The 14,636-nt window shown below is 48.8% G+C and overlaps 1 protein-coding gene across 9 annotated transcripts in view; it reads right to left on the reverse strand.

Annotated features, from left to right (window-relative positions):
- CELF5 (CUGBP Elav-like family member 5) overlaps positions 1-14,636 on the reverse strand; it is a 41,860-nt gene that overhangs the window by 9,624 nt on the left and 17,600 nt on the right. For 7 of the 9 annotated variants that reach the window (XM_042794792.1, XM_042794788.1, XM_042794789.1 and 4 more), the window contains exons 3-6: positions 11,072-11,123; positions 3,480-3,608; positions 2,803-2,882; positions 1,617-1,763 (exon numbers count right to left, since the gene is read on the reverse strand). In XM_042794792.1, the coding sequence (XP_042650726.1) occupies positions 1,617-1,763; positions 2,803-2,882; positions 3,480-3,608; positions 11,072-11,123 (408 nt within the window). The remainder of the gene's footprint in view (positions 1-1,616; positions 1,764-2,802; positions 2,883-3,479; positions 3,609-11,071; positions 11,124-14,636) is intronic. The other 2 variants (XM_042794790.1, XM_042794791.1) reach the window with 2 other exon arrangements.

Genomic DNA, 14,636 nt, shown 5'->3' on the forward strand with positions numbered 1-14,636 from the left:
TGTCATCAGCAGAAATTTCCGAAGACTGGAGGGAACTTAAAGACTGAGTCTAGAAGGTCCTGCTGCTCTCCTTCCTTATGCATCCTGGTTCGTAAGCTAACAAAGTACTTTTTGCCATCATAATCTCACTGTGTGGTCCATTCCTGCCTCCTTCACCATCATACCATGTCTAAGTTAACACCACCTCCATGACAGCAGAAGATACACCAGAATGATATTCTCATAGATGACCCACAGCTGAGCTAAGATACAACCTTTGACATCAGGTGCAGCTGGCTTGTGGATTACAGGGCTGGATAGAAAAGATTGGTCCTGGCAAGAGATACTGATGTTTGGCCAGAAAGGGTTCTCCCCTCTAAACCATTCTTCTGCTGCAAGCCTTGGTGCTTGGAATGGTATAGCTGTTCTCAGCCTCATCACGCAAGAAGAATCAAATAATCTGCACTGGACAAATTCAACATTTGGTTCTCAAAATTACCCAACAGTATGGAGCTTCATATGTATTGCCTCTTTTGCTACTCCATGCTCTTGCCACACACTTAAATTGCATTTGGCAGTTTCTGGGGATTCTTTGAGAGGAAACAGCCAACAATTGAGAAACAGTTCCTTCTCTGTCCTGTAGATGGAAGGGAGACACACCAAGTAGCCAGTGAAACCAGAGGTGAAAGAGGTGTCCACCTATATGAGAAGAATAGGTTTATTTGTGCTCCCTTCCCAGCAAATTACTTTTAGTAACAGTATCTACTTTTGACTTCTTTGACACAAGCATCTTTCATGCCTTAAGCAATTTCTGAATCTCCTTCCATGGGCTTTATGCTTCATAGCAGAGACCTGAAAGTGACAGTCACCAGGAAGACACAAAAGATGCTCCACCACAGCTGATCATGGACTTGTTGAGTTTGGGACCTACCTCAAACATCAACGGCAATCACCACCATCACTCCAAGGCAATAAAGCTCTCTCACTAAGAACCAAAGCACAGCCAGTCTTGCCAGAGGAGGCCAGACTGCTGAAACACCTCTGACCCTCTGCTATGCCCTGGTCCCTCTCCAGTATCCTGCAAACCCCACAGTCACACTAGCCAAGAGAGAAAACCCTGGGAGCCAAAAACAGCACTGGGGGGATCAGGGCCCTTCTGAGAATTTCAGCAGAGAAATAAACACATGAAGCTGGGCCCAGGGTCTCATGGTGCTCCAAAAACAGAGACACACATTTGTGCCACAGACCCAGAGGAAGAGTTCACAAATTGGCAGACTGTCATGTCTGGCAGACATCACCCAGGAATCATGGCTCTGAGCTGTCCTCAAAACAAGACAGAAAGACACTGGGACATGCTTGACCTGTTCCCAGACACCTCCGCCAGTCTACATCACATCAGAGAAATCCAGCCTCACTTTGAGAAGGTCCCAGCTCTCTCCTGTCACCCCTTCTAGGAGAGAAATGCACAAAGACTAGGCTGCTAACTGGAGAAACTGAAGCCAGAAACAACTCCCAGGTGCCAGCAAGCATTCACGCATTTGTTAGAGAGACCCATTTGCGGTCTCCCAGCCCAGGTATGGTGTTGCCCCATAGCCAAGAGGGCAGCCTTTCCCCACACACACACCCGTGATACTCACAGCCTGCGCATAGGCGCTGTATGGGCTGAACGGCAAGGTGAGAGATGGAGTGAATATCCCCAGCTGCCCCACCATTTGTTGCATACGACGGAGGGTCCTCTCCTTATCTGTGTCAGCAAACTTCACCACTAGACTGGAGGAGGCGCCCTAGGCACAGAGAGAGGAGACAGAGAGAGAAGGCAGGGGAAGAAGGTGCCGCAGGACAGCCAGAGAGTCAGCAGTCAGGCAAGGTGGGATGGGGCAGAACAGGCAGCAGAGAGGAGTGGGAAGAGGAGCAGAAGAGCAAATATTGGCGTGAAAGTGCTCAGGCGCTGCCTGAAACCTGGGCTGTGCCATTGCCCTTGCCCTTCCCCATCCATCCATCCATCCATCCATCCATGCACCCATGCATCCACCCACCCACCCATCCCTTCCTTCCCTCTCCCACCCTTCCCCTCACACCCTGGGCCTTGCACAGCTGCACAAGTGGGTGCACACATCCCTGGCTGTGTTCACCAAGTGATGGTGCAGCCAGGAACACCCAGGATGTTGTCAGCAAGCACCATCTTTCTACCACCATAAGCTTGGCTGGATAGGCAGAACAGTTCCTGGCAGCTGGAAATACCCCTGCTGCAGCAAAGCACTGTCCTGCCCACAAGGTGCCTTAATCCAGGTTAGAGATCATGAGTGACAAGATCACAACTGCAGCTCTACTTGCCCAAGAAAGCACAGCTGCAGCTACACAACCCCACACAATGCACAAAATATTCCCATCCACACCCAGCCTGCCCCATAGGCCTCCTCTACTGCCTAGAAGGTGGGGAGTGTATGCAGACACTGGAGTCCTGATTCCTGATGTTGCTGAATTGTTAGCTTGCACCCTGAGCAGTTTTGAACTACTTCAGCTAGCTGTCTCGAAGACAAATTCATGGCCCGGTTCTTGGCTCTCTTTTATTTACCCTTTATAGTTATAAGTGGTGTTACTACCTATCTGTACAGACAGATACACACACCAGCCTAGGAGACAGGATGGTTCCCAAATACAAGAGCACAGTTGTGCACACACACACCTCCCACCCTCCACAACCACACAAGGTAGAAACTGCAGTTGAACCTGTCATGGTTTTGGACAGCAAGGGGAAGTCCCTGCAACAGGGTGATGGGAAGAGGATTAGGAAGAGGGTAGGTACCCTGGCCTTATACTCACGGGCATTGTCTGGCTGCCATGGAGTGCGTGGATTGCTGCCTGAGCCTCTGTGTGAGATGAGAACTTTACAAAAGCACAGCCTGGAAAGGGACAGAAAGAGCACAGGAGATTGCAGTGACAGGACTGCTGTGAAAGTGCCCCTCGCATCATCATGCAAGAAACACTATCTGGATCTCAGGCAGGGCAAAGGAAAGCCACCCCAAGAAAGCAGGGAACAAAAAGGATGACATCCCAAGTCCTCTATCCTGGAAAATATAGGAAGGGTCTCAAATTGTTACTTCAATGATATACTCTATAGATGATGTCACCATCTCCACCCTTGCCCCTGATTACCTCTTCCCCAAATTATATATGCACTCCTAATTGTGGGTACAAACATTTCAAATTGCAGACCCAGACTGAGCCAATAGGCTCACTAGTGATCCTGATACCTCAGCTGCTCACCATGCTCTGCTTCCCCTCCTTTCACCTTGGTCTCTGCCCAAGATCCCCAATCTTTCCTTGCAGTGCACAACTCTTCCTGCCCTGCTCCCTATGCCTGGCTGTGATATGAGTTCCCATAGAGATGGGGCAGGAAAACAAGTGCCCTAGTGGAAAGGAGGCACAGGTGGTGAGGCAGGTGAGCACTACCTGAAGAGCAGGGAGACAAAGAGCATGACACACAGAGGGGTTCACACCTTTGCTGTTACCATCAGGTCCACGGAGCACCGTACATTCATCAATGACCCCAAATGGTTCAAAGAGACGGAGCACATCATCCTCAGACTGTTGCTTATTTAACATGCCCACAAAGAGCTTCCTGTCCCCTAGGGGCAAACACAGAAACATCAACCTTCTATGAGGCTTACAGTCCAAAGCAGGAGGATAGGGACACTTAAGCACAAAACAACCTAGTGTTGAAAACATGTCTGGCATGGAAATGATTTGCTGTTGGCTGAAATGCTTCCAGGGGTAAGTATTCAGGGTCCTCCCAAGCTCCTCACACTTCCAAAGGTTTCTGTGGTTTCCCCTCTCCTACCCTCCCCAAAGGAAAACAAAAAATTAATAATTTCCTTCTATTCATTAGCCCTTTCCTTTGAATGATCCTACACAAATGGTAATAAGAAAAACTACCTAAGCAATTATACCCTCATTGAACAGTATGTGAAGTTCAAGAGATACCTTAGGAAATAGAGCAGACCAACCCAGGCAGGGTGAAAAAACTGCAGGACCCTTGGCTTCCGTTTCTTTTTCCTCTTCTCCAAGATTACTGTTTCCACAGCAGCTATGTAACCAAGATCTTAGCTTCAATTTGCCCTTCCCTACCCCAGTCTAACCAATATGTCTACCAAGCTGTCCTCTAAGGCCTGGAATAAACCCTGGCATCCTGGGTCCCAATTTGCCTCACCATAGGATCAGCCAAATGCAAGACAGTTGGGTGAGGGTCAAGAAAAAAGCTCCATGGTCCTCATTCCCTGCTCTCCAAGGGCATTTCGTGCCCGTGTCACACTGGCGGTGGGTGGAAGGCTGGCCAACACATCCAGGACTTTGAGCTGAGGGTCCTTCTAGGTTCCTCCATCAGAAGGGAGAAGTAAGGATTATGGTTTTGTTGGGATGGCCAAGTGTGGAGGTGGGAAGAAAGGCGCACAGTGCTTCCTCCCCATCTCTACTGCCATCAGTACACGCAGGGGCCCATCACAGAGCCTGACGCCATCCAGTCAAGCACAAACACAGCAGTAGTTGGGGCAACATCCTCCAAAGAGTGCTGTGAACAGCTATTAAAACAGCACAACATTAAAATCCCAGCCAGACCGATTTCCATTTTTGCAAGGAGACAGCTGTGCCAACTACAGAGTTAACTCTCCCCCACTGCCCCAAACAGGCATGGGGAGATATGACCCATAGGAAAAAGTGTATCAGGATATGGCTTGAGAGGAACAGTGACAGAGGATTCTGCATTGTTGGTGACAGAATCAGAGAGGCAGGCTTCAAATAAAACGAATGTAATGTGACACACATCAGGGAAAATAGCAAGGAAGCTGCTAGCTGTTTGAGAGTGCGGTGACCTGAAAAACAACAGGTCTTGGAGCTACAGCAGCAGAGCAGGCTGCAGGGGTGGTGGTGTCTATGTATGGTAGGAATGGATGACACATTACACATTCACACTGCCGGCAAAGCGCCCCAAGTTCCCTTCTTACTCCCCTTGGCTCAGAGGATGGTTCCCACCCAGGTAAGTAAGCAAGCTGCCTCCCCCACACTGCTCTGCCACATGCAGACACACTTGGGAATACATGCAGGATATATCTACACATGCCATTGATCCTTTGCAGAAAAGTAGATGCACACACACAACATTAATGGACAAGCACATAGGCTCACGCATACACAGGAACATGCTTGCACGTTGATCCAGCCACAGCAGGTGCCTTCAGAAGCAAGCTTCCTCAGCACAAGGGATGTGCAGACAGATACACTCTTCCACCAACCATGCAGACACCACAGGGAGCTACTTTGTATGGCTGTACCACACCACTGAGCCCAAGCACAAGCTCATACAGGCACAGCTCTCCACTAGGCACTAGGGGTACATGCAACACAGATGCCACTTTGATCCACCACAGAGAAAGAGTTAAAAGTGCTGCTCTCATCCAGTCCCAAACAGATACTCCTTATTTATATCACTGGAAATGGCTGAAATATATGGCCTTGTGTATTTCTTAAAGGCCAAATTTCTCAGCTTCACCATTTTTATGATTCCCTGGATAACTAAACCTGTGTGAATTTCATGCCCTTCTGTTTCCCTTGTGAGTCTTTCTACACTTCACCCTGCGCTTGCATAACAATGCATTTTGGAGACACTATTTCAGCTGAGTCCATCCAAAATTTAGTGCTCTGGCAATGCTCAATAATCCCCAGCCAAGACATAGGAAATAATAAACCAGGTGCTGTAGAGTTGCCTTCTTAGCAGTACGACAGTATCTGCCCCCACCCAAGGGCCAGCTCAGAAATGCTGGTGGGCAAACCAGCCAAAAGCTAGCACCTAGAGAAGGTGAAAAATCTGACCGGGAGTGAAAAGAAAATGGCACTGGTCAGGAACATATTTAGTGGGAGGTGGAGAGCAGAATGGAAACCAAAGGAGCAGTAGCCCTGTGCTCCCATTAACATCACCTGGTGCCATATGTGATCCCAATTTGGCTGTGGGAGGGGACACTTGAGTTCTGCAGTGTTTCCCCTTCCTCTACCCTGAACCTATATTGCAGCTGCAGCCAGGCCTTATTTCAGATATGTGTACCATGCTGTAGCCTTTGGATTGCAAACACATCAGGAGTTCCTCAAAAAACACATCAACAAAGGGAAGAAAAACATTGGGAAACATTTGTACTGACTTTAGATGCTGTAAAATAATCCTCTGTCCTTTGAATTAACATGCAAATAATTGTGGACTAAGACTTAACAGCCAGAAATGCACTCGATGGTCTTGCCTTGCTCTTTAGGGACCCCAATAGGCTGTCTGACTATTTGGGTCAGAGTGGCATGGGAGCATCAAGACAACTGGGGAAGTCAGTTATATTATAAATTTTAAAAGCTGGAACTCTAGGTGGGGAGAACATACAGCTACATGGACGTAATGTTACTTTTGTATCATTGGCCTTCTGCTTCTGGATCTGATTTTGTGTAAAGTGAGGTTTTTGTCAAAGAATAGTGAGTAACCAGTGGAGAGTCAGCAAAGTGGTTCCAGTTTTGGCTGATGACTAATTCAGTGCAAAGACCTGATTGTTACCATAGCCACCCAAAGCTTAAGTCTCTACTAAGCAACAGTCTAATGGGTGCAAGAGGCCACCACTTTGCAATGGAGGCACTGAACCAAAAGGAATCTTGTCAACTTGCAAACAAATCAACACTAAACTACGAGTTACTAGATGCTTTCTCCTTCAGAAGGCCTTGAAATTTCCTGGATAATTCCTGTGGTTCCATCCTCACACTATTTCTGTTGGATCAGAAGCAATTTTCTTTACTCTGCACTTTGGAAAAGGTCCACTGAAACAGTGGATGCTAGTCTCCATTCTTGCAGTCTTACTGCAGGCCTTCTGTTGTCTGACAGGGCTCACTAACTGAACGTTTTGTAAGTCCCATGTTTATGTGGGAATTTCAACTTTTCTTTTTGAATTTGGAAGAAAAAATGCCAGGCTTCCTGGCTATGCAGAACAGGTTAAAACCTTAGGGACTCAAGCTGTAAAGGCAAATACAAAGAAGCCCAGTTCCCAAGATTGCCTGTGGGAAAAGGACCCAGACTTGTTCCTGTAGGATGGTCCTTTTCAGCAACTGGGAATTTGTCAGAGGGCTCCTCTACTGCTGACCTCTCTCCCTCTCCATGTGTTGGAGCCCAGACCATGATCTAGTGCCCTCTTGCTTTGGGCAACTTCCAAATAGCGGCATTCCCCTACCAATAACCAAGCTGCCTCATCTCTCCACAACTGGGCTAAAACCCTGCAAGCCCTTTCACCTGACGTCTGCTGAAACCACCTGCAAAATGGTCGATCCCAAATCAGTTGGCAATCCTTGAGCCACTGCTGCGAGTCCCTGGCTCCTTTGGCTTCTCAGCAGGGACTCCTGCTGTGCTGGAAGATCTTCTCTCCCCACTTAAAACAATACACCTTCCTCCTGCCATTCTTCCTTCACTTTCTCTCCAGCTCTTGTTTTTCACCCTCTGATTGGCAACTTCCCATGCTGTCCAGCAACCAGGAAAATTATCTGTGATCTCTCACTCTTGAGTTCCCATGGAAACGTGCTCTGGGCACAGCCAGTGACCCAGGCAGCAGGAGGGCCAGTGCAGAGCAGGTTGCTGATGAAGATACCACGGGGACAAGCGAGGGGTTAAGGCTGAATGCTTTGGCCATGAGAAAGAGAGGAGAGCACACAAGCACGGGACACTGCTCCTCTTTAAACCCAGTGGATTTAGGTCATCTGGCCAGTAGCTGTCAGCAGCAATGATCAGGGAGATGGAGGAAACCCGCTCAAGCAGTTGGCTGTGGATGGGAAGCAGCAAATCTCCTTGGGTATGCAGACAGCTTCCTTGTTTCTAAGGCAGTGCTAATGGGCTTGGGCTAGCTGTCATATCACATCAGTGCAGCAGAGTGCTCCAGGTCTCACAAGAAGCACAGAAAGGCTCCTCTGCCCCCTCACTCCATCTCCTCCTAGCATTCCCAGACTCACATCAGAGGCATGAGGGAAGGGAAGAAAGAGCTGACAAAGCCTGCGCCAGAATCACAGGTCCCCCTCTGAACTAATGCAGGCAACATGTTTTCACTAGTGAATTCCTTCTGCAGGGTGCAGTAATGCTGAGCATCCAGATATCCTCACACAGCCCCTGCAGGGCTTGGCCAAAACTGCCCCTTTGGCACAAAAATTAGCATCTCTTAGACCAGGAGACAAATTCTGGTACTCTAACTTCATGTACTTAATTCAGGATGCTTAATTTGAGAGATGTCAGTCCCTGGAGAGGATAAACGAGGTTCCCTTCAAGGATAATACAGAGCAAAGTCTCAATGATGCATGAAGCTGTTCCCTTGATAAATTCCTAGTTCAAGCAGTTCTGCCCTGCCCCAAATCTTTCTTTTACCTCCTGCCAGTGTGGGGCTATTGCTATAGGGAACAGCTCTTCCCATATCTGCAAACTTGCTCACCCACTTCTCTGACAAATGGAGCATCATGACAGAAACTTTTGAAAAGAGCAACCTGATTCAGACAAATATAGGGTGCTATCTTGATGCTGCTTCTGCCTCGGGAAAAATTCCAGTTTGTCATGGATCCTGTGGGAGCTACTCATTTCTGAACTCTGGAATGAAGCTGGAAGAAAACTGGGCACATGGGCTGGAGGGAGGCTCAGTCTGGTGTTCAGTCTCCAAAGGTTGCTTTTCTCTATGACCTTCTCCATGGAAAGCAGAGCTGATGTCCTGACATTTGCAGTCGTTAGAGACTGTGGCACTTTTCATAAGCTCAGAGATTTCAGAGTCCAGTGCCTTGACCAAAAGCTTGCCTCCAGATCAACATCCTGGTTTTGAACCTGTTGGCCTATTTCAGCTCCATTTGACAGAGGATCTGAGGCATCAGAGAGGTTAAGTCCCAACACGTTCTGTGATACTAGGTGGCTGTGTATAGAAGAGAGCTCCTAGTAGTGCCCCACAAGCAAAAGAAAGACTGCAGAAATTACCTCAGCCTAGTTATTAGACACTAGAGACTCCAAAGTTGTGCTCATCAGAGAAACACAAACTGTTAAGAAAACAGAGCTGTAGTGATAGCTCTTTTCACAGCCTGAACTGTCTGTTTTTACTGTTGTTGTGTGAGGGCTTAATGCAGGGGTGTCAGCTGTGCATGGATGGTACTGGTGAAGGTAAATGTGTGCATTTGAACGTGTGCATCAAGTGGGCACTTGTATGTATTTGCAAAGCAGTGCACACATGGGGCACCCATCTGTAGGTACATCTGCCTGTGTCTCTGTGTTGGCTGTGAGGGTTGCTATGCAGCCGTGTCTTAGAGCCTGAGACTGAATGGGATCTGCCAGTGTGTACATGTAATGGTTTTGTAATGTTGAGTTACTGGTATGACTGGCAAAGGCTTTCCTAGTCTCCCATGCTTTTTGTTTTTTTTTTCCTTAAAAGACTCATCATGAATAACCTCAGATACAATTACACAATTTCTGCATTAATTAGAAATCTGGGGTGCAAATATTTAAAATAAATGCTGTAGGGGAAGGATTGACCACCTAATGGTTGTATCCAGAGGCAATTTGAGGTGTCAGTGAGCAGTCAGCTGCTTCTATCACCAGTGCAGGCACCTCTAAAGGACAGCTCATTCACTCCTAGTATCAGTATCAAGAGTGAGAAAGCAAATCACCCTGAAGGCACTGGTCTCTTTTTACTGTCTACAGCATGGACAAGGACCTTAAACTCAACCCTGAACTCAGGGGCTGAAGAAAGATGAGATGAATCCAGTCCTATGTGTTTTAGGGATGCTTGTTGCTTTGGAGGCTTAAGCTAAGTAAATAATGAAAAGTCACAGATTCTATTTGGGAAAATGATCTGACCTAAACAGATAAACTTATTTTTTAAAGGAAGATCACACAACCATAAATACATGCATTCATATAAAATATTATAAAATATCTCATGTTCCTGCCAGTGCCACAGTTGAAAGTCACTACAAACTGCTTGCAAGTGACCCTTTAAAATTTAAAACAAAAGCCTTCCAAATATAAACACAGCATGTAGAATATGCTGCCCTACAGGACAAAGTCTCACACAAATTCTCCCCTCCCCACTAATAAACTGCTTTCAGAGGCAACATCAACAGCACAAGGCACGGAGAGACAGATGCAGGATCGTAGAGAAGGGGAAAAGAAATGTATCAGTAGGACAAAGAAAAGCAGCAAACTGAGTTCATAAATTTGGAAAGGCCTGGAGTTGTAAACCTCCTCCACCTGGAGAAGGCATCTGAGCTGCTGTGAGCAGCTTTAAGTTAACATTTAATCAGCATTAAATTAAGTGAGATTCTCTCGTTCCCAATCTTCCAGCTCTGAACTACTCAGTATATGCTGCTCTAAACAAGCTGGTCCCCTGCAGGCTGACAGCACCTCTATCTCAGGCCTAAACTCAGGATCCTTTTCCTTCAGACACTGTGTCCCCATCACATGCTATTTTCTGCAACAGCACTTGGGCCCTGACAGCGTGATGGGGGCTGCTGCAGGACTGATGAGTGGAGAGGCTGAGACAGTCCAATAGCGATGGGGGAGGCAGAGGAGTGAGCTGCAGGCAGGAAAATCACCTGTGGAGCACTGAACCAGACAGGTTAAAAAGCCAGTGCTGTTGCAGGGATCTGGCTGTTATTGGGCTGATCAGGTATAAGAATGAAGAAACCTCTTTTGCCAACTGCTTCTACCCTCCAGGACCCCTAGTGCCTTATATCAAAGTGCATGCCTGCTTCAGTAACCTGCTGAGGCAGACACTGTGAGGCTAACAGTACCCTCAAGGGGCTGGGAAAGAGAGGAGTGGGTAGCCACATTAATTACCCTTAGGACTTGGGGTGCTCTCAGCTGCCTGCTGTGCTAAGAAGAAGGTTTCCCATCAAAGCCTATCCCTAGACTCTCCTCCTGCCCCCGCAAATCCCTGCCACACACAAAAATCCCTTCATACAGACTGCGAGGAGAGGAAGGCCAGGCCAGGACCCTGTTTCCTTGCTTGGTCCCCCTCACAAGCACGAAGCTGCCAAAGGAGAAACAAGGAGAGATGACAACTACCTCCACGGCTCTCGCTGTCTGCAGGTTTCACTTGAATCGGGCGCGCCATCTGCAATAAAAGAGAAATGCAGTGGGTTAGAGCTTGGCCCATCTGCCTGGCACACAGTGCTGATGGCAGTGGCACCAGGGTGACCCTTTCTGCCTACTGTGCAGAATAGGAGAGCAACAGAAGGGAACCGAGACTTCATGATGGCAACCAAAACCCTTGGAGAAGGGACCACATGAATTTCAGACTTCTCAAAAGGAAACCTGGCCCTTTTCCCTGCTCAGCTGCTTGCCTGCAGGGAATAGCTCTCCTGGAAATACCCACCATGCATAAACCTCTGCCTCCTCAGACACAGCAATTGGCAAAGAAAGGTCTCCAAGCAAGCAGCTCATCACCATAAGACTGCAGCCTGAACAGTGGTCAGGGTGGCCTAAGGTGAGACTATGCCTGGAAGCACCTCCTATGCCCACCTTGACTCAGCGCAGGCATGGTCACCTCACCTAACTGAGCCACTTACTTTCCTCTCAGGAGGGAGGAAAGACTGCCTCTGATCTTGGATAGAAGCAGTACAGCAAGTAGGCATGTTATGTTTCCCCCTCCCCAGCCCTCATGCAGTCAGAGCTCTGTGCACCAGAGTGGCTCTGAAGAAGGGCAGTGCTGCTCTCCAGCAACGCCTCCCATGAACAAGGACAATTCTCAGGTTGAAAGTGGCAAAACTCCTCTTGCTTGGTTGTGGGGAAGAGCCCTTTACCTCCCTCGAACCCATGAGTGCCATCAGCAACAATCCAACCACAAGCAACAAGCCTGAGGGGTCGCTTAGCTCATGTGATATGCGGACCCTCCAGGTAAGACAGAAGAACACTTCTACGCAGGAGTAGCTGCACTAAGTAACCCAGAGCTTTAACTGTCAGATTTGCAAAGCAGAGCAAAACCCTCGTCTGCTGGAAGGTATGTATGTCCTATGCTGCCTGGAAAGGCAACAGACAAGCTGTAGCCTCCTTTCCAGGCTAGCACAATCCAAATGAGCTAGATTCTCCTCTGAGGAATGGTATACAAGACAGATTTCCACATTCACAACACATCTCACTCCATGTCTCTCAGCATCATTCACAGAGGCTGACAGTGACTTGAATCAGTGACATTCATAATAAAAACCAGTAAGAATATCACAGGTAAGACCCACACAGAAGTTGCAGGTGCAGGCATAGTCTGCCCCCTCTCTTAGGAAACACCCTCAGGTAAACAGCAACAACAACAAAACAGAAAATTAAATCAAGCCATAAAAGTCACCAAATGTGTTTAGAAGCCAGCATGCAAAATGTGGACTGCAGTCTCCAAGTGGTGACTGAGCCAGACTGGCCAGAAACCAGATGTAGAGCCCGCATTCACAACAGCTGTAGGAAACCTGTGAAGTAACTTTGCAGTTCATAGGACAGAGATGCCAATCAGAAGGTGACAGGCTGCCATGGCATGGCACACTGCTGCTGAAGCCTGACTGCTGGGCACAAGAGTGCACTTGCTGCAGCTGGGGGCTGTGAGCTGGCTTCCACTGACTGGTGGATGTCAGGCAGGATGAGCAGAAGCTGGGAGCAGCCCCAAGCAATCCCATCTTTGCCTCAAGGAGTGATATGGGGCTGTTTGGCAAAGCCAGAGACTAGCTGGCAGCTCCCCAAAGGAAGACGAAGCTGCTGCCATGCTACACCTCATTAGGCAGCAGTGCCAACTCCAACTCCATTTCTCAGGACTTGCTGTGTCAATTGGAGGAGAGGGAAAGGCTGAGGGTCCCTTTCCCTCTCTTGATCAGCTGCATGGATTTGCAGAGCTACTAACATCCTGCTGTGCTGCCATGTGGCCCCAGCAGGTGCAGCACTGGCACCCACCAGCCTCTGGGCTGCTGCTCCCCCATGAAGTGCCAAGGACCAGGCATCTCGTGAGCTGAATGGGATGTGGGACAGGGGCTCGGAAAGATGCAGGCAGACGTTGCTCCAGAAAGCCTCAGATTTCCTTGCTGAGAGGCAGCAGCTCCTATCACTGCTCACAGCCTCTGGCAATATGCCCTCTGCAAGCTGAGGCTGGGGGTGTTTCGGCAGCAGGCTGGGTGGGAGAGGGCAGGCAGCCCAGATGTGTGCTTGGAAGAAAGGGCTCGGTGTGGAGCCAGGAGGGGCAACTGGCCACCTCTCTCCCCACTGCTCCCACAGCACTGAGAAATAGATTTGTTTCTACCCAGGATGTAAAACCAGGATTAAGTTAAACAGATGGGGAGGGAGATGGAGGGACAGACTCAAATCTCAGTTTCTGTAAGGAGCAAGTCCATTTAGGGGAAGGGAGGGAGGAAGGGATGCCAGAGCATCACACTCCCACGTGAGCATGGACCCACCCAGGGATTCTGAAGCTGAGGGCTTGGGACAAGGAGCTGAAAAGGATGGGGGAGGCAAGGGAGGGGGCTAAGTACCTGGGGACATCTCCCTATCCCCTCCCCCAACAGGGCTGTCACTCCAGCTCTCAGAACCTAGGGTAAAGGAGGTGTTGTCATGGAAACTGTTATTCACCACATGGAACCTGACATTTGTGGTTGCCATGGAAACCAGCTCTTGGGGGCATTCCCTCTGCTTTGCACAAAAGAGACATTTTGATATCATCTCTGGGGAGGAGGCCCCCCTCTGCCCATCTGTCCATCCCTTTCCTTCCCCTCATCCCATGGACTTCTAAGCAGCCAAGAGTGTACTGCAAGGCCTGCCCCTGGGACAGTGAGCCGTGGCTGGCCCTACTAAACCTGCCTGCCATGGGGAAGTGCACCTCACAGGGTCACATACCCACAGTGGGGTGACATGACCACAGCAGGGCCATGGCACAATGCCTGCAAGACAGCACTGGCCACAGAGGTGCCAGCACTGACGCCAGCACAATGATGTGGGTTAGCAATGGTGCAAGTCTGGAAGCAGCATCTGGCTGCAACCACAAGAGGAAGCAGGGCTGCCTAGGATTAGATCAAACATGTGGGCTGCTCTGCACTCCACAGCTGTGGTGGCAGCTTCTCTCTTGCCTACTTGATACAGCACTCTGGCAGGGCACAGGGAGACTCACCCTCTGCCAATGTCAAACCAAACCCTCAGCCAAGGGCTGCCCATTTCCAGAGACCTTTCCAGCTCCAGTGACTTTTGAGAGTCAACCACTAATCTGAGGTCTGGTCTCTGGGTAGGTCTTCATCTGCTGTGGAAGATGTGGGTAAAGAAAAGAAAACAAGATACAATAAATTTGTCCAGATGCTGAGGCTTGGGAGAAAAGCAGCAGGATTCTCTGCCTGCTGCTTCCTGAAATGGGAGGTCGTCTAACTGAGGCAGAGGCAGGCATGGTCCTCCTTGCAGAGAACTGGACACCCAGAGGCTTCCACAACAGGACAACACCACTCTACACCTTCTAAGTACCATGTTGCCATGAAAGGTGAATAAAATAACAAAATCCTCTCAAGCAGAGGAGTGAGCCTACAAATGCAAAGAGAGTCCACAGCTACTTTAACTCAACAACATAGGTCGCAAGGCCTTAAGAAGTGTCTCTGTGGGGTCCTTAACTTTGTGT

This window comes from Tyto alba, unplaced genomic scaffold (assembly GCF_018691265.1).
Source record: "Tyto alba isolate M040663 unplaced genomic scaffold, T.alba_DEE_v4.0 Super-Scaffold_20000042, whole genome shotgun sequence".
NCBI classification, from domain to species: domain Eukaryota; kingdom Metazoa; phylum Chordata; class Aves; order Strigiformes; family Tytonidae; genus Tyto; species Tyto alba.